The sequence below is a fragment of the Acartia tonsa genome, chromosome 14 (assembly GCF_053477335.1).
Source record: "Acartia tonsa isolate MP-2025a chromosome 14, ASM5347733v1, whole genome shotgun sequence".
NCBI classification, from domain to species: domain Eukaryota; kingdom Metazoa; phylum Arthropoda; class Copepoda; order Calanoida; family Acartiidae; genus Acartia; species Acartia tonsa.
This window is the reverse complement of record NC_137273.1, coordinates 40,708,333-40,729,030: the sequence shown is the minus strand read 5'-3', so window position 1 is coordinate 40,729,030 and position 20,698 is coordinate 40,708,333. Positions and strand designations below refer to the sequence as shown.

The window sequence follows — 20,698 nt, the reverse complement described above, 5'->3', positions numbered from 1 at the left end:
TTGGTCCTGTGGTGGTTTTAAGCTATTTTCTCGGGGGGTGGGACACCCCCAACCCCCCCAAAAACCAAAAAATCCCCCCCCATTTTTTTTTTTTTTTTTTTTTTTTTTTTTTTGAAGGAGTTTCCATGGTCCTTTATGGTCTCTCGCAATAATTTTTTTTTATCACCTCTTGGGCAAAGCCCCTAGAGGCTAGGGGCGAAGCCGCTAGTGTTTTATAAAGTAACAAATCAAAATTACTGTACCTAATTGATACAGTAATCAGCATACAAGTTTTAAATTGATATGGCAATTCTGACAAGCTAAAATTAACTACAAAATCCCAATTATATAGAAGCTATGCTGTAAAAAAATGAATTTCTATATGAAAACAGTCTCTGTCTTAAATAAATAGATTAGTTGAGAGATATTAATCTGTAAGCAGGGATCTTAAGGGATAAGACAATAAACAATAACTTGATATACATCCCAAGTAATGATAAACAAAACCCTTTATTAATAGATAGATTAATGGTTGGAAAGTTTAGACATTTCTAGTTTTATCTCTACCAAAGAGTACCCAAAGTTTTTGTGTCAACGAATAGAATACTGTCATTATAAAACTTTGGGTACCAGTGTAATTTACACTCTAATGTCTCTTCCCTCCCTGATTAGGAGATTCAATGGGATTTGTAAAACTTTACTAAAACAGAGGTATAACAGTTTGTTAACAGGCTACCCAAGACAGAAATTTTACTGTCATCTTAAATATTAAAATCCTTAAAAAACCCTCCTTTGAAAATCGGCGCCTTAACACTTTGAATGATAAATAGATAAATAAAAGAGAGTTTAAAATATTTTTGTAAAACAATTTCATGATTTTTATTTTAATATTCATGAAAAATTGTCTGTAATACAATGCTATACATGATTTTTCAGTTTTAAAAGCCTGTTATAATCCAGCGAATATTAATCGGTTTCGAAGCCATAATGGAATAGTAATTTCTCGCATCGTATTTTAAACAGCTATCCACGGATTTTAAAACCATTTTTTTTAGCTCCAAGATGCCGAATGCACGGGTCAAAAAACAAGTTTTGATCTTATGATTGTACATTTTTAGATGCGTAGAAAATTGGATATAATACGATGCTATACATGATTTTTTAGTTGTAAGAACCAGTTATGATTCAGCTGATATTAATCGAAGCCATAATGGAAATAATATTAAAGCATTTTTAATGAATAATTGCTGGATTTTAAAAAAGGTATTAAGATTACTACTCTAAATTAAATAATCTTTTTTTAAATGTTTGAGTGATTTAATTTTATTCAATGATTTTCACTTTTTTAGTAATTTTTATTAACAAAATAGCTTCTCTATAACTACATCTACACCTACATATATCTACATCCAACGAAACATAAATCATCATGCAAAGTTTTAATTTAATAGAAAATTCGAACATGCATAAATTAATGTTTAAAACTATTAGTTACGGGCGGTTGGACCCAACATAATTAAAGAAAGCATTTAAAAACAACACAAAAAATAACTACATTTTCTGTCTTAAAACATAAATTTGTATATTTTTATTTTATAAAAACATGATTTTTCTTTCAATGACCTAGCCCTAGCGGGGATCTTAATCACAGCCCTTTTGCCAAAGCCTTATGGGGCACTCTTTACCCTTGCTTAACCTAACCTAAACAAGCGTCACAAATACATTTTATCTTTGAATGAACTAAATCTTGCCAGATAAAGTTTACATTTATTGTTGAAAACTTAAATTTATCTTCCATTAGACTATTTTTGTATAAATTGGATGGGATATACTTTTAATTACAGCCACCTTTTTGCTTAAGTAATTAACATCTACCAACTGGGTGTTTTAAAAATTGTAGAAGAATTCGGGGACATTAGACTGTAAATTACACTGGTGCCAAAAGTTTTATGATTACATTATGTTATTTGTTGTCTAAAAAATTAGGTACTTTACTTTTACTTGGTTCCAAACTCTTCAACCCATAATTCTAATCTACAGCAGTGTTAATCTTATTTATCATCATTTGGGATGTATTATTATCGTCCAATTTCTAAGGTTTATGACGACTATTTATGTATAAAAAGTGGTCGTAGCTGACGTAATATCGACATACTGATATTTAAATATACTTTTGACAATATTTACTACTATATGATTGTATTATAAAGTGGTAATCGCTGACATAAAATTTTGACGAAGCCCAAAATACATAACTTTTGCACCACGTCTTCTTCCTGTAACGTCATAAAATGAGGGAGATGAGAGGAGAAGTGGGAAAGAAAATCCCTAAAAAAGAGATGGAGAATATGACGTCACAGGACGTCACGACGGGGTGCAAAAGTTATGTATTTTGGGCTTCGTCTAAAATTTTGAAAGTTTATATAATTTAATTTTAAAACACCCTGTAAAAACATAACCCAAATAAAAAGTTTTTAAATAAATGAAACAATTAAATATTTTAAAGGCTACGCACATTAGCTGAGATAATGTTAATGGTATCAGTGGCTTCGGTTCTAGCCCACAGGTCTTTCAACCTTTTGTGCATGGTAGTGAGTTGTTTTGAGTTGAATCCAAGGACGTCCAAGCTTTTTTTCAGGGGGTTGAAATGAAGGGTATCAAAGATCTGAGGAAGGTATCTAGTGTATTTTTTAAAGCAGCTAATAGTACCTATAAAATATGACGTCATACAGTACAAATGACCATCGATAGACCAATTTTCAATTAAAATTTATACTGGTCTATCATTGGTAAGTTGTATTGTACAACGTCATTTTTTATAGGCAACCATAAGCTGCTTAAAAAATACAAATTTGAGATGTGTAAACAACCCTTTTTCTTCCCCCTCCCCCTGTACATCTTTGATTAAGTGCCCAACTCCTTAATATTTAATTTTACAAATGGGGTAAAAAAATTTACCCCCCCCCCAAAAAAAAAATAAAAAATCTTAAAGTCTTTGAAGCGAAGTATACCATTTTTTTTTATTATTAGGTAGATTAAAATTTGATCCTACCTGTATTCCAAGTATCCTGCAGGCCTCCAGAGACCTAGGGCTGGTCAACACATACGGACAATCCTCTGGTACTTCGCTAAAACAACAACAAAAAGATTTGAGTCAGGGATAATTAATTAATTTACATCTCCAATTATGATAAACAAAATTATCCATTCTATAGATTAAATTAAAGGGTGATTAAGTTTGAGATCAGAAAAAAATTCCCTACAAAATTTTAAACCAACGAATAAGGAAACGTGGTTTTGAAAACATACCAGAGAGAGAGAGAGACTGATAGAGAGAGAGAGACTGAGAGACAGAGAGAGACAGAGACAGAGAGACACAGAGAGACAGAGGGAGAGGGGGAGAGAGAGAGAGAGAGAGACAGAGAGACAGAGAGAGAGAGAGAGAGAGAGAGAGAGAGTGAGAGAGTGAGAGAGGGAGAAAAATGAGAAAAGAAAGAAAAATAAAGTGATCCAGTGACAAAAATAGACGGAAGGACAGATTAAGTGTCCCCTAGAGTAGGTTCGTAGATAAACCACTCGAGGATAGGATACACCCTATTTTGATAAATATCTGGACCAAATATTGCTAGTAAAGTTTATGATAAACGGTTAAAAGTCCTTCAGACAAACAACTCTATGCCTGTAAGTTCTAACTGTTCAAGATAATACGTTGCAAATGTTTTGCGCCAAGGCATTCCCACTTTCTCTAACCATTAATGAAGCACAAAGCTGACATAGCAACAACGAGCAGATGCATAGTCGCGAAATTCAAATAAACAAATAAAACCTTACCTGTGTATATCAAAATTATCTAGGGTCAGGTTTAAAGATTCTATTTTTGGCCTGGAGGATCCTAGACGTTGGGGAGGAGGGATACTTTCAACCACTTTCTTGCTTTCTTCATCCTTTTTTAAAGATCGATATTTCATTTAAGAGTTTTAGGCTTTTTTTGACCGGTAAATAATAAATTTTCTCGTATTCATTCGAATCCGGTGGATAGGAACCGGTTCTCATCCATACGAAAAAACTATGTCTAGCATCTTATTATATCCAGCTTTCTACGAATATGAAAATGTACAATCATAAGATTAAAACCAGTTTTTTTAGCCGGTGCTTTCGCCACCACGGGGCTAAAAAACTAGTTTTAATCTTATAATTGTAAATTCTATATCCGCGGAAAGCCGTTTATAATACGATGCGAGAAATAACTATTCTCGTATTGGCTCGAAACCTATTAATATCCGTTGGATTACTATGCTTAGCATTGTAGCATATCCAGTTTTCTACGAATATAAAATGTACAATTATAAACCAGTGCCTTCGGCATCGCAGGGCTTAAAAATTGGTTTTAATCTTATAATTGTACATTTTATATCCGCGGAAAGCTGTTTATAATACCATATCAGAAATAACTATTACTTCACCCATAGCTTTTTTATTACATGCAGGGATCTTAAGGAATAAGACAATGGAGAATAAATACACACTGATAGTTTGAACCAACCAATCAAGATTTATTAAAAGTAACCCACGTTTTTCAAATGAGACACGGTGATTATAAAACTTTGGGTACCAGTGTAATTTTCAGTAAATGTCCCAGTATTATACCAGCACCAAAGTCTAACAGGGTAAATGTCGATCATTCCTTATTGTCAAAAGATCCAAATTCGTCGAATTCATCATCCAGTGCAAAAACGGGGGTTGCCGTGTACCGGTCCCTTTATATTCAAAGAATATTAAAGTAACAGGATGTGTGTGTGTGTCTTTCTGTCTGTACCGAAGGATCTCGCTAACCGTTAGACTGATATGGTTCTCCTTTACAGTGAAGCTTTCCATAATTCCTGGGAAGGTTTATAACTATTTTGGGGGAGAGGAGGGTAATTATCTCCAATTATAATACACTATATTTCCCCTTCTGTAGATCACAATTAGGGGTAAAATCCATAGGACACCCAACTTAATGAACCAACTATTCAAAATTCAATAAAGATTCTTAAGTTGTGAAGTCAACGAATAAGGAAAAGTTATTATAAAACTTGTGTGACTAGTGTAATAAACAGCCCAATGTCCCCTCCCTCTAGTCTCTTAATAACATTGAAATATGTACGAACGCTAATATAAATTTTCGAACCCAATTCTAGATGAGCAACTACTCTATAAGCATGATATGCCCAATTCAAACGTACGTCCGTACATCTATATAAAAAAAGCTAATATCATGCATTTTTATATTCTTTGCCTGGAGGGATCTTCATCCAAATAGCTCTGACTGTTATCTTCCTCGGAGGTATAATTAAAATCATCATTTTCGTCGGGTAGTATTTCAACATCTTTGCGCGACTTTTTTATGTCACTTTTTACATCACTCACTTTTATATCACTAATATCACCGAGGCTACGGCTCACTTTGCGCATTTTTTCACCGCCCTCACCTTTGGAGCATTTTCGCTCCGCGGCGGGTTTTTGAGATCCGTCGTGGCTTAGCTTTCGGCCGCCGCCTTTAGTTGATCTCTTTCTTGTTTTTTCCTCCATTTTTTTTTTTTTCGGTGGAATTTGTTCTTTCTCTTATTTTATCATTTTAAAGTCTGAAAATAAAAAAAGTATTATTAGAATTTTTAAATTAATTACACTGGTACTCAAAGTCTATAATCATGTTATGTGTCATCTTATTCGTTGCCTGAACAATTTTGGGTACTTTTTCACTGAATTATGATTGGATGGTTTCATCTTGCAAACTAGCAGTGTCTAAACTTTTAAAGCAATAATTTAAATACAGTTTTAATTTTGTTTACTTTAGGATATATTGGATACCGGATAGCCCCAAAGGTATAGACCCCTCATAGATGAAAATAACTTCCTCAAGGATGACAACATCCATAAAAGCGAAGCTCTGAAACGGCAGGACAAACGGAAATTAACACTTGTATAGTTTCAGAACTAAATAATCAGAAATTAAATTAATAAGAGTTAAAGCAAAATTGTGAGTAAATTTGTTGAAAATATTCTTGATACATGATAATGCTTATGGACATTCTCACACTTTTAGGACTTGGTTATAGACTTGCTTTGCTTATAATATTGTACTGTCCCAGAAATCAGTATACCAAAAATCAGAAAAATCGGATATTGGATCACATAAAAAATTGTTGTTAAAAAAGTAAAAAATCAACACGTTTAAAATGGAGTTTAAAGTTTGAAATCTATAGGACAATTCTAGCATACCTAAATTAACGAAAAAAGCTTACCGTCTCAGACGAACGGGCGTACGGACCAACCCTAAATATAAAAGCTTCGTTTTTAAAAATAAGGGTGGGGGGGTTATGGGCATTTTGTGTGAAAGCACCTACAACGTTAATCTGTTGTTTATTAAACAAAAGCAGAACTACATAATGTAAAGAAACTGTTTAAAGCAAGTCATTGGATATGACGTTCTTATAGTGTATCATATATCCCAGTAGAGCTCCTAAACCCCTAATATCCACTGGAATAGAACCAGTTCTGAAGAAAACTTAAAATTTTTTATATCATATCATATTATAGAATAATCAATCAAAAAACTTAATATTAGTTTTTTTGGCCCAAGCCTTCGGCCCCTGAATTTAGGTATATATCTATAATACAAAGTAGAACGATGTCTGTCTGTTTGTCTGTACCGAAGGATCTCGCTAACCGCTAAACCGATTGAATTCTCCTTAACAGTGTAGCTTCTCATAGGTCCCGGGAAGGTTTATAACTATTTTGGGGAGGAGAAATCGCCCCATGAAAAATATTACCCCCCCACCCCAAGAAAATTAATTTAAAATAAACTGAAATGAAATATATTTTTTTTAAATGGATTTTGGGATTCAACTCCCCCCTTAAGTGCCACTAGAGGCCTCTACGGACGTGTCACTAGTAGAGATATAAACGAATAGTATGTAGACATCGTAAAATTTTAAGTCATGTCTATAAATTAGTAAATATAATATAATAACAAATTTATTCAGAAAATTTGCTGAAAATATTTTTTGTTACTTTGCAAAAACATCTGAAACCTAAAAGGGTGGTCATCCCCTTTTAGTAACTCATTACGTCATTATTCAAGGGTGTTTCTACAGTATCGTAAATTTTTTTATCTACCGCATCATCCACCTTAAAACTGTTATTGAAACTTCATAATTCTCATAATTAAAGTGTGTGTGTGTCTATTTAGAAAAATATCACCATATTAAAAGGTTCTCCTTTAAAGTGAAGCTTCTTATAGGTCCAGGAAAGGTTTTTAACTATTTTTAGGAGAGATCCTCTACCCTCCTCAGAAAAATACACCCTTCAAATAATCCCCCCCCCCCCCCCCACAAAAAACGTCACTCTTTTATAAAATTGTTTTTCATGTCTGTAATACAACCCCCCCCCCCCTCTCTATATTTTTTGCCTCTTGGCTATTATTCAAAGGTTATGAATATGCTTATTTGCGGGGACATCCACATTTTACTTGAAACTACACATCTGTTTTATAGACTATTTAACAAGGGGGTAAGTCAAAGGGATCTTAAGGGATAAGACAATGGGCGAAAAAAAGGATTTCCTATTCTGTATATTAAAAATATTGGTTGAAAACTAATTTTGAAGTAACCAAACAAACTTCAATTTAAAGTACCTCATTTTTTTAAAGGTAAATAAATAAAGGGTTTAAGTAAAAATGTAAATATATGCCATTGGTAACTAGTTAACTTAAGTTAAATTTTGTGTGTAGTAATTTGTAGGAGGGAGGGGACATTAGCCTAAACATTATACTGGTATCAATACTTCTCTAATAAAAATGTTATGTCATTCGTTGGCTTATATAAGTTAAGTATTTTTTTACATTTTGGTTATTCAGTGTAAATCAACAGTTTACAGAAGATGAATTTTTTTTATCATCATTTGGGATTTAATTCATCATTTATTGTCTTATCCCTTAAGATCCCTGAATAATTTTTCATAATCTTTGTGTGAGTAGACGTAGCTCACAGGGAGAGAGGGGACTATGGGCTATATATTACACTAGTCCCCAAAGTTTTATAATGAAGTTTTATATTCGTCGGCTTAACAACTTTGGGGACTTGTATTGAATTTTGATTGGTTGGTTCATTACATTGACTGTCTAAACGTTACAACCACTTTAATTGTAATCTACATAAAGAGAAATTTTGTGTATCACAATTGGGAATGTACATCAATTTATCTTCATTGTCTTATCCCTTTGAATCCCTGAGGAGTAGACGTGTAGCTCAACTGTTTTTACAACTATAAATGGCTAAGTCCAATTATATCTGAGATCTTGAGAGGGATAAGACAATGGACGATCATTTGATGTACATCCTCAATTATAATAAACAATATACCCCTTCTGTAGATTAAAATTTGTGGTAATTTGGACACTAACCAATCAAATTCAATAAAAGTACCCAAAGTTTTTTTGACAACGTGGCTATAAATCTTTGGGTACCGATCTTTTACAGTCCAATGTCCCCTCCCTACCTGAACTATATTCAAACCAGTATGACAACATTCATGAAGGCGAAGTTCAAAATTAGAAGGCAAGACAAATGAACATTAACACTTATTGAGTGTTAGAACTTATTAAGAAGCCGGTTGATTTCTCCATTTATATTAAGCATTACAAAGGCCTGGGGTTGGTTTAAGGCCATAATTATATAAAGGGAGGATCGTTGCGCTGAAAATCCGTAAAGGTGTGAGCTTTAAGTCTTAAAAAACAGAAGTAGAACGATAATATTCACTAAATATGTGTATTCCTTATTGAAAAGAACTAAAGACAAAAATATTGGGGGGAAATATTTAGTAAATATTATCGTAAGACTACTATTTTTAAGCCTTAAAACTCACACCTCTACGGAATTTTAGCACAACCTACCTCCCCCTTTATCAGCTGTTGTCTTATCCCTTTATCCCTGCTCTCGCACCATTTATATTTCTTAGTTTGAATTTAGATCAGGGAATTGAAGGGATAAGACAATCACAATTCAATAACAGTACCCAACGAATACTATAAAAAATATTATTATTATATGAAATATTATAAATTTAGGTACCAGTGTAATTTACAGTCCAATGTCTCCTTCCTCCCTGATTTAGATAAAACAATAAAGGGATTAATCAACAACCCTTTTCCCAAATAAATATAAGCAACAAAAGGCATAATTACTTAATAGAATGCTGTAAGGAAGCTTAAATTTCAACAGCCATTGTCCCCTCCCTCCCTGGATTAAACAAAAGTTTCTCATTTATATCTCATTTTATATAAGATAGTCGGGTTCGGCAGCCGCAGCTGCAGGTAGGGATGGGACATTTGACCTTCAATTTCTCTGGTACCCAAAGTTTCATAAACATCGTCTCTAACTGTTAGCTTTAAACTTTGGGTACTTTTATTAAATCCTGATTGGTAGCTTTGAAAATTTGAAGTGTCTAAACTTTTCTACTTATAATTTTTTTCTACAAAAAGGGGTAATTTTGTTGATTATTATTGGGTATGTACATCAATTTACGCAATTTAAATATACTAGCGGCTACGCCTTAGACGCCTCTAGGGGTATTTAATGTGGGAGATACCCTAGCCCTAAATAGTTAAAAACCTTCCCTGGACCCAAAAGAAGCTTCATTGTAAAGGAGAACCATATCGGTTAAGCAGTTAACAAGATCCTTCGCAACAGACAAAAAAGCTTACTACTTTATATAATAGAATTACGACAATTAACCGCAGAAAAAAAGAAATCCGCGGCTAAAAATCCTCGCGCCAAAATAAGATGGTTTCCATATACAAATAGGTGTGGTTTGTTACTATACGCTTCTGGAAATGGAATTAAAATCTTAGAAAAACAAGGATGATAACATCCATAAGTAGTGTAGCACAAAATCATAGTTTTATAAACGGACAAACTAAGTTTTAGAGTAGATGTTCTATGATTATAAAAAGTTATGGGGAGTAAAAAAATAGAATAAGTTGTATACTAGATGAAACAGTCTATCTAAAATAGAAGCCGAGAAAATCACCTTTTTCGCACAGCATTTCTGACTGGCTTGTTGTTTTTTCTGTTTGTTTGTCAAGATCTCGGTAACCTTTTATCCTACAGAGTTCTCAATTCTAAAGAATCTTCAAATAAAATCCTTATAATTTTTAAAATATATATGCAATAAGTGATAGTTTTAAGCTTTTTTACTCCCTTCAAATAGAAAGCTTCTAGATGCAAGGGTCAAAGCATCTAATGCACAATATTTCAGTATTCTTTGTATATTGAGGCTCTAGTATTTATTTAGATGGATTGCTTTCGTTGCTCCTTAGTTTTATTTAGACATAAATTTTGTTTTCAAACAGGGAGGGAGGGGACATTGGACTGGTACCCAAAGTTTTATAACCACGTAATCTTATTCGTTGGCTTAAAAACTATGGGTTATTAAGTTTTGATTGGTTGGTTCAAATGGTAATAATATATTTACGCTCGACTATATCTCTTTAGCTAGATGCTAATAGTAACCTCTAGCATTTAGTGACTTTGTATTTCAAAGAAGTAAAAATAGACACAAAAATAGCTTAGAGCTATCCAAAGGCTTTAATCTAAAAATGAAATAACCCCCAAAACATTACTACTTTAAATAATAGAATACTTGCTACGCTTACATAATTGTACCTAACTGTAACAGAAATCATAATTGAAAGTTTGAAATCGATAGGACAAGTCTAACTTGCCTAAATAAACGATAAGAGCTATCAATTAAGCACGGACTTACCCTAATTATGGAAAAGCTTCTTTTTTAAATGGTTGAACCTTTTTCTATCAATTCATAAACTGGATTCATTATTACTTGGATATTTCATCAGATTATTATGTACTCTAAACTTGTGAAACTTCTAGCGGGCTAAAATAACAATCCTACATCCCCAACTCCCTTTAACCTATCCCCATCCCTCTTACTGGATGAACTAACTGACCAATAAATGTCAGGTAGATAGCAACCTAAATCGACGAAATTTTTTCCCTCTCATAATATTTACGTAAATTCTTCATCCATTATTTCTATAAAAAAAATAATTGGCAACCTCTAGATAAAGAAGCGCAAAAAGCGACTGCTTTTTAGGTGTTCACACACATTAGCAAAAAACTGATTTTTCATATCAGGAAAACATATTTTAGTAGTTAAAATGGTTGTCAGAACTGCCAAATTATTACAAAAAAATCCCTTCCCTACGATTTGCTTTACAGTATAGTTTTAGACAATCTTTACCCTTTCGTAACACTTAAAGACAGGGTCCTATGATACAAAAATATTTTCATATCATTACAGAAACAGTTTTTTGTTTTCTGTAGATTATTTAATACTTGCCAATTTCTTTTTATTGCACTTTTGTAGACATTACTAAATTCCACTTTTTACGCCTTTAGATAGTTGCTTCGTTTTGTAGAATGGTGTCCTTAAAAAACAACAAAAAAAACTTTTGTTTTTTTAGCTTAAAATTAGTGGCGTGTACAGAAATTTTCTATAAGAAAGTGAGCCTCAAGGATATGTAAAAAGGAGAAGGTAACCCTTTCCAATTAAATACTTTAGGGAAAGTTAACACATCAGATTTCAGAAACTCCCACCAATGATTTATATAAAGCCATGCATGTTTAATGCTATTTACAGGCAAAAAAAGGAAAAACTACCAAATAAAGAATATATCATTTTATCCCAAATTTAAAAAAAAGTGATTGTTTGTCTGATCACTAGCCCATAGGCGAAGTTCCTAGCGGATAGGGGTTAAAATAATTTAAAAATTGAATAAAATAAAATTATAAAAATTTATAATACTATTACTAGCTAAGCCTGTTAGCTAGATTTGTCGAAACATAAAGTAATACCAGATGTTTAATGTTTTTAAAACAATATTAGACAATTTCCCTCGAGCTTTTAATTGTACCCAGTGAGTGCAAATTACTATGGTACCCAAAGTTTTATAATCGCTTTATATTATTCGTTTGTTCAAAAACTGTTATTGAATTATAATTTGTTGGTCCAAACCAATTTTAACTAGCTATTTTAATCTACAGAAGGGGTAATTTTGTTTATCATAGTGCACTACAAAGAAATAAAAAGTTTTAAAAGGTAATATGTGGCTTATTTTAGGTTAGGTTAGGTTAATTAAGGAGTAGAGAGGGGGGTGATGTGGTCCATTCTTTGTTAAGTTGGAAAATGATAAAAGTTTTTGCAAGTTCTTATTTTAGATGCGTAAATTTCTCAGGGATCTAAAGGGATTAGATAATGACCGATAAATTGACGTACATCCCCAATTATGATACATGAAGTACCTCTTCTGTAGATTAAAATTAGTAGTTAAAACCTTTGAACACTCAACTTAATAAACTAACAAATTCACTTAAGTCCCCAAAGTTGTCAGGCCAATGAATAAGAAAATGTTATTACAAAACTTTATGGAATTGTGTAATAAACAGCCCATTGTCCCCTCTCTCTCTCTCTCTATGTAAATTTCTAGTATCGTAGTTACTTTATAATTAGGTTATGAAATTAGCAGAGAGGGAGAGGACATTTGGCTGTTAATTACACTGATACCCAAAGTTTTATAACCATTGTTGGCTCAAAAACTTTGGGGACTTTTACTGAATTTAGATTGGTTAGTATAGTGTCTTAAAGTTTCATTACGGAAGGTTTATTATCATTGGGTATTATATCAATTTATCGTCCATTGTCTTATCTCTTATTTTCCATGTAAATTAGATTTTCTCAATCTTACATTCCTTAGAATTAAATTTAAGCCTCTAGTGGCACTTTAAACTCACTGGACCTTGCACGTATATTTCTAAACCTTTTATTGGAGTATCATGATGGGCAAGTTTTAGGCTATTGTTATAAATGCCAGTACCATGAAAAAGTTGCTAAAGCCAGTTGTATCTAGACTTCTCATTAATTCATAATCGATTTTCCAACGGTATAAGAAAATTTATGAAAATTCTTAATTTGTTCGGGCACTGGGAAAAGTATTCTGAAAAAAAAATAGACCCGCGACCGTGGCTCAACACGTAGCGCATCCGCTCGTCGTCGGGAAGGTGATAGGTTCGAATCTCGGTCCGACACTGCGTCATAACTAAAGACGTTAAAAATGGTTCCCACGGCTACTATGTCAGATGCGCGACGTAAATAGTTAGAGTGGGGGGAATGCCTTGGCCCAAAACAGGCGCAACTCGTTACCATGCACAGTTGGGACTTCTCAGACAAAGGTCGTGCATCTCAGAGAGTTGGTTGTCTGATGGGCGAATGAACGCTTTACACTGCAATCATAAGCGGAGTATGTTTCAAGGTGCGTGTAGAAGAGGTTTAGTACCTAGCCCCCTAGAGTCTTATCTTTATTCTGAAAAAAATAATTGTTGAAAGTATACTATCAGAGATAAGACAATAGACGATAAGTTGATGTTCAAGATAATACATTGATGATAAACAAAAATACCCCTTTTGTATATTCAAATTGTTAATTGGAAAGTTAGCACTCTTCTTGTTTGGAACCAACCAATCAAAAGTACCCAAGGTACAAACAAATAAGATGATATTTTTGGTTCCGGAGTAATTTTATGTTAGGTTAGATGGGAGACTTTTTCCAGTGGCGATTTCTCATGGCAGGGTGGTTTTAATAGTTAAAAACCGTCCCAGGACCAGCTACACTGTAAAGGGAGAATCATATCGGTTCAGCGGTTAGCAAGATCCTTCCGTAATTACAGACAGCCTGCTACTTTAATATAAGAATTTATCAAAAACTTTGTCCCAATTCTTAAATTTGATTTCTCCCTGGTGTGTTAAGCATATAAAATCTTCAGTTTTTCTAATCAATAATTTGGAATATTTTAATCAGGGATAAGGGATGGGAAACGTAGGAAAATATTATTTCAGGCCTTTTTCAAGCCTAGGCCTAATAAACCAGTTTTGGGATGGCGCAGTAGTTTGATAGGAATTTGTAAAAGTTGCAATATCCCTTTAGAATCTAGGCCAGGAATTAATGGCCAGGTTTCCTATCCCTTATCCCTGATTTTAATGCTTTCGGGTAGGTTCGTACCAAGAAATTTCTATAAGGGGGGGGAGGGGGAGGGCCTTTGCACAATCCCTTAATATTTTACATGAGATAAACACCTACTAAGGGAACGAAACTCCCCTCCCCCCCCCCAAAAAAAAAAAAAACGAGTAACTTTTTTTTAATAGCTTTGTAATTAACAATGTTAAATTTTCCGAACATACTAACCCCAATGTTTAAATATGGTATATACATTCCACGAATCCTAAGGGATAAGAAAATGTACGTACTATAAATTGATGTATACTTCAAATCATGAGGAATAAAATTACTTTTCTATTGATCAATATTATTGGTGGAAAAGTTTGGACACTACTAGTTTGAAACTAACTATTAACAAGTACCCCAAAGTTTTTGAGCCAACGAATAAGATAGCATGGTTATAAAACTTTGGGTACCAGCATAATTTACAGTTCAATGTCCCCTCCCTGATAAAACCCAAAAAAAAAGGTTGAATAACTTATTTCATCAGTGGGCAATCCTACAATTCTAAAACTTTCATTTATATAAATCTGTCGAAGACAGTAAACTACAATACATCAAAAAAGAGAATATTTTATTGATATGCTATCAATAAATAATTACTAATAAAAATACTTGCCACTATGCTTTTAAAGGCCTCTAGGGGCAATTAAGGAAAGAGATAGTGGTACCAACCCCTAAACCTTCCCAGGAACTATATGACAAGCTCTACTGTAAAGGAGAATCATATCTGTTATGTGGTTGGCTAGATCCTTTGGAACAAACAGACAGAATCATATCCTTTTTATATCAGGATGAATGTATTTTATTTAAGATTGATGCATGGAGATATTTTTGTTCAAAGCACCCTGTATGTCTAAGTGAATAAATTCTGTAATTTACATATATTTGGCGCACCCTGTATTTTGCAGCGTATTTTTAATGTTGCAACTTGCTTCTAGTCGCGTTAAAAGTCCATCGTTTACTTTAATTTAACACATAAAATGACGAATGGAGTAATGGACAAACGGAATTTCGAAACCACTCTAATTCCAGAGTAGCTGCGCTACTAAGATAAGCTTTTTTACATGGAGTCCGCAGTCAAAATGAGAGAAATAACCTAAAATTTCCAATATAACCATTTTTAGTGCCAAAAAGTGTTCAATCTTTCAACAGAATAGTTAATTTATTCAGAGACAAGAGGCACCTAGCAACTCTGCCCCTAGAGGCACCTAACAACTATGTCCCTAGCACCTAGGGGCTTTGTAAGAAATTGCAGGAAAAAAGTCTAAAACCAACATGAAACTTTAAAAATAAAATAGCCAAAAACCAATTCTGAACCTAAACGATGCTTGGAGAACTTAATTATTTCAGTTGTTATGGAAATCTTAGATTGCAGACCTTACTACTTTCCATATAATATGATAAGTAATTAAGTTAATAAGTTGAATTAAACAAGGAGGGAGGGACATGGGACTGTTTATTACACTGGTAACCAAAGTTTTGTACTCATGTTTCTTATTAGCTGAATCTAAAACTTTGGGTGCTTGTTTTAAATGATTGGTTCGTTCCAAAGTAATAGTGTTCAAACTTATCAACCAAAAATTAAATCATTAGAGATGTATATCAATTTCTCGTCCATTGTCTTATCCCCCCCCCTGACCACTCTAAAAATTTTGAATACTATGTGGTGTACTTGTTGACATTATGTCATGCTGAGTTATGATGGATTAGTAACTAACTTTTAAATAAAAGATGGAAGTACTAAACACTCTACTCAATTTAAAAATTGTGTACTTAATCTCTTTATACATTTATATACATCCCAAATGATGATAAACAAAATTACATCTTCTGTCTGTAGATATAAATTATTTGTTGAAAAGTTTGGACTCTGCTAGTTTGGTGTCTACCATTCAAAAGTTTTTGAGGTAAAGAATATGATAATTGTATTATAAAACTTTTGGTAGCAATGTAATTTACAGCCTAATGTCCCCTCCCTTTTTGAATTCTAGCATATATTATAGCAAAAAGAAATAATGCAGTTCTAATATCTTGTGGGGGTGTTGACACCCCTTTCATTATAGGTATATTTTTTATTTGCTCTGAAACTTATGTTGTACATTTCAGTAAAATCTGAGGATAAAAAATTTATATTTTTGGAGTTCTACATGGATGTGTTTCTGGCTCTTCACTATTTATACAGAGATTCAAAAATTTACGTATTTATATGGAATTTAACATATTGTCAGGGAGGAAGGGGACATTGGGATATTAATCAAATTGGTACCCAAAGTTTTAAAACCGCAGATCTCAGAAAATTTGGGTACTTTTACTAAAATTTTGTAGTAATAGTTGCAAAATGTTTCAACCAATAATTTTGGGATAATCTTATCTATTATCAATGCGGATGCATATAAATTTATCGTCCATTGTCTTATCCCCAAATATCCCTGAAAAAATGTTCAGGAATTTGTTTCAAAAGTCTTGTTGTTTTCAAATATACCAGTTTTTTTGTGCTTGTATACATTTCTTTACAAACAAGGATGACAAAAAATCCAAAGGCAATGAAACCAAAGTTGCTGCACAATTAAAAAAAACAATGACGACAACATCAATAAATCAAACGTTTGAACAAACAAACATTAACACTTATGGATTGTCAGAACTTAATAAAAAGAATATTTATTTAATTAAAAATTGTAAATAATTCTGTTTACGGACATTCTTACAATTTTAAGGACCTGATTATAGAGATGCTTCGCTTATAATATTGAACCTTATTTATCCCAAAAATTAAATGAAAAGGATAATTATATCTTTAAAAAAGCTAAAAAATCAACATTACTAAAATAACTAACGGACTTTCTGGTAACGATTATAGAGTTGCTACGCTATCTAAATGGACGAACAGACCCTATTTATAGAGTAGCTTCGCTTTAAAAAAAAAAAACTGAACTTGTTATCCATAGAAAGAGATTTGTTAACACGTTGTTTTGCATAACATTTTGGATTTTAATAGGGAGGCTCCAAACTCAAACTACACGCCAGGCTTTTTTTTCCAGTCAAGGACAAATTTTTACAAAATTTTGCAGCCAAATTTATTCAACAAATTTATGTAGAAAATTGTTTCTGGTAAAACTACTGGGTATAGTTCCTTCTAACCCTGCGGGGCCAATTGTCTAACTCTGCGAGTCAATAACCTAACCCAACTTAACTTCACCTAACCTAAAATAACCTATCAAAAGCTATTTTGAAAATACGACGAAAAGCTCCTGAAGAGGCGTTGACACGAAAGGGACTATACCCAAATTGCCTTGTAAAAAGAGGGGATAAATTTAAAAAAACTTTTGGCCAAAATATAAGGTTGACGTCATATTCATTTTGATATTCTAAAAAAAATTGCAGGTGTATTACTTAAAGGAAAAAATACTGTTTTACGTAAAAAGCGAATAAAATTTTTGAGTAGGTGAAGTGTAAAAATTGTCAAAGTTTTAGAAGTTCAAACATGATTGATGATATGATAAAATCTTTAAAGATAAGACTGCTTAAATTATTTTTCCAGCACAAATTAAAATAAAGAGAGAAAATTTTAGTATGATGTAACATTCACAAAAAAAATCAACAAAATGTAATAATGAAGAAATAAAATCTGACATTTATAAATGTTATGAGATTGAACACAGTAATAGTGTCTGACTGATTATGACGTAACAAAAAAAAATAGCCAATGAGAGGCCGTTATTGACCAATGGTAAATTTTATAGTGGCCTCTCATTGGCTATTTTTTTTGTTACGTCATAATCAGTCAGACACTATTACTTTGTTCTATGAGATTACAACAGCTTATTATACACATAAAAAAAATAGAAAGAATTTGTCCACCTCAGTTCTATAATTATGTAAAACTTTAAAATAGGGGGAATTTATGGGATGATAACCTCACCCCCTACCCAGCCAAATTTGAGGGTGCAACAAAATATGTGTTCCCCCCCCCCCCCCCACAAAAAAAGGTTAATTTTAGATCCAGGGTAAAACTTAAGGGGGAATGTGGTACTTTACCTACCAACCCCTAAGCTTGAATTAACCCGCCCCAAAAAGCTTTGACGTCCTAGAGAGTTAGAGAACCTTATGATTGTAGAAAATGTACATTCTAAAAAAAGAAAATTTTAGAATTTAGTAAAGGAAATATGTAAATATTTGTTGTTTAACACAAAGAAGTAGCTACAAACATTTCAAACTTAGGCAGTTGCAGGGAGGGAGGGGACATTGTACTGTAAATTACACTGGTACCCAAACACATTTTCTCAATGATTGGTTTTAAAACTTTGGGTACTTTTATTGATTTATTCCAAACCAATAATTGTAATCAACAGAAGAGGTAATTTGGTTTTTCTAATTGTAAATTTACATCAACTTATCATCCATTGTCTTATCCCTTAGGGTCCCTGGACAAAAGACAAACCCTGTTAATTTTGCATAAAAGGGAAATCTTTGTTCTATTTTAGAATATTTACATACAGTTGGCAGAAGATTTAATTATTGACAGCTCTTTGTGAAAAAGAAACAAGGATGACAACATCCATAAAAGCGAAGCTCTGAAAGGGTATCACAGACGAACATTAAATCTTGTAGAGTGTCAGAAATGAATATTCACTATATAAACATAAAAGTTTGACAAAATTATTCGTATGTGTTGCAAAACTTCTCACATATAGAATACTGTTTAAGGACATACTGAAGTTCTTAGGACTTGATTATAGAGATACTTCGCTTATCATATTGTACCTTGTTGTAATAGGAAGTGGTATTAAAAGAATCAGATGAATAGGATAATATTAACGTACAAAAATTTGTTGTCAAAAAAGTAAAAACATCAACATGTTTAAAATGAACGTACGGACTTTCTGGTTGCAATTATAGAGTTGCTAAGCTTTCTAAACCGTACCTAACTACTACAGGAATCACCATGCAAAGTTTGAAATCGATAGACCAATTCTAACATGCCTAAATTAACAAAAAAAAAGCTATCTGTCTCGGACGGACGGACCGAACCTAATTATATAAAAGCTTTAGAGTTTTAAATAAACAGTAAAATATAACTCTATGAGGGAGTGGAAATTGGACTGTAAATTAAACTGGTACCCAAAGTTTTTATAACCTTGTTATCTTATTCGTTGGATCAAAGTCTTTGGATACTTTTATTTAATTATAGTTGGTTGTAAACTATTAATGTTTCAACTTTTCAACCAATAATTTCATTCTACAAAAGGGTTAATTTTGTTTATTATCATTGGAAATATTAACAATTTATCGTCCATTGAAGCTTCGCCCTGTATTTTCAAAATGATGTCACAACTTTTTACCCTCATTTAATTTCAAAGATATGTGAATGAGAATTAGCTTTTTGTGACATTTTCTTGTTAGCTTTTGATGATACAAGCGGCTACGCCCCATAGAAGCCTCTAGGGGCACATCAGGGTAGGGGGTTAAGTCCCTTTATTTTGAACTTTAGTTTTTATAAAAAAATGTCAAAATTTCTTTAGGGGCGTCATTTTTTCTAGAAATGACTTCCCTTAGAAGGGTGGAGTAACCCTCCCCCAAAATGTTTATAAAACTTCCAAGGACCTATAAGAAGCTACAATGTTAAGTTTATGTTTGTTTATTTTTCCTACCGTTTGACTTTAGAGATATGTTTTATGGATGTTGTCATCCTTGTTTTTGTAAGATTTCTATTTAATGAATGGTCATAACAAAAAGTTAAAAATTAAAATAAAAAGTATGTTAAATTTTATTCATGAAGATGGATAATAATCTTTATATATATAAGTAGTGTCTGTTTGTTTGTGTGTGTGTCTGTCTGTTTGTCTGTCTGTCTGTCTGTCTGTCTATCTGTCTTTCTGTCTATTTGTCTGTCTGTCTGTCTGTCTATCTGTCTGTCTGTCTATCTGTCTGTATGTCTGTCTATCTGTCTGTCTGTTTGTGTGTCTCTCTGTCTGTTTGTCTGTCTGTCTGTCTGTCTGTCTGTCTGTCTGTCTATCTGTTTGTTTGTGTGTCTGTTTGTCTGTCTGTCTGTCTGTCTGTCTGTCTGTCTGTCTGTCTGTCTGTCTGTCTGTCTGTCTGTCTGTCTGTCTGTCTGTCTGTCTGTCTTTCTGTCTATCTGTCTGTCTGTCTGTCTGTCTGTCTGTCTGTCTGTCTATCTATCTATATATATATCTATCTATCTATCTATCTATCTATCTATCTATCTATCTATCTATCTATCTATCTATCTATCTATCTATCTATCTATCTATCTATCTATCTATATATCTATCTATCTATCTATCTATCTATCTATCTATCTATCTATCTGTCTGTCTATCTATCTATTTATATATATATCTATCTATCTATCTATCTATCTATCTATCTATCTATCTATCTATCTATCAATATATTATCTATCTATCTATCTATCAATTTAGAAATTTTAGTCAATTGTTATATACGCATCTCTCTTTCCAAATATAGAAATTTAGAATTGAGCAACTAAGAACACAAATATAAGGATAGTTCAATAGAGTTTAAATTCTGCCTTTGTAGTTTCAATTAAAGTGACAGTGAACCTATCCTCTTTTGGATAAGTCG

General features: G+C 32.8%; 1 protein-coding gene across 1 annotated transcript in view; it reads right to left on the bottom strand.

Moving 5' to 3' along the window:
* Nucleotides 1-3,947, bottom strand: part of LOC145305472 (uncharacterized) — an 83,097-nt gene extending 79,150 nt beyond the window's left edge. Inside the window, exons 1-2 of the mRNA XM_080147090.1 lie at nucleotides 3,811-3,947; nucleotides 3,032-3,107 (exon numbers count right to left, since the gene is read on the bottom strand). Coding sequence (XP_080003216.1) covers nucleotides 3,032-3,107; nucleotides 3,811-3,947 — 213 coding nt within the window. The remainder of the gene's footprint in view (nucleotides 1-3,031; nucleotides 3,108-3,810) is intronic.
* Between the last annotated feature and the right edge of the window lie 16,751 nt (nucleotides 3,948-20,698).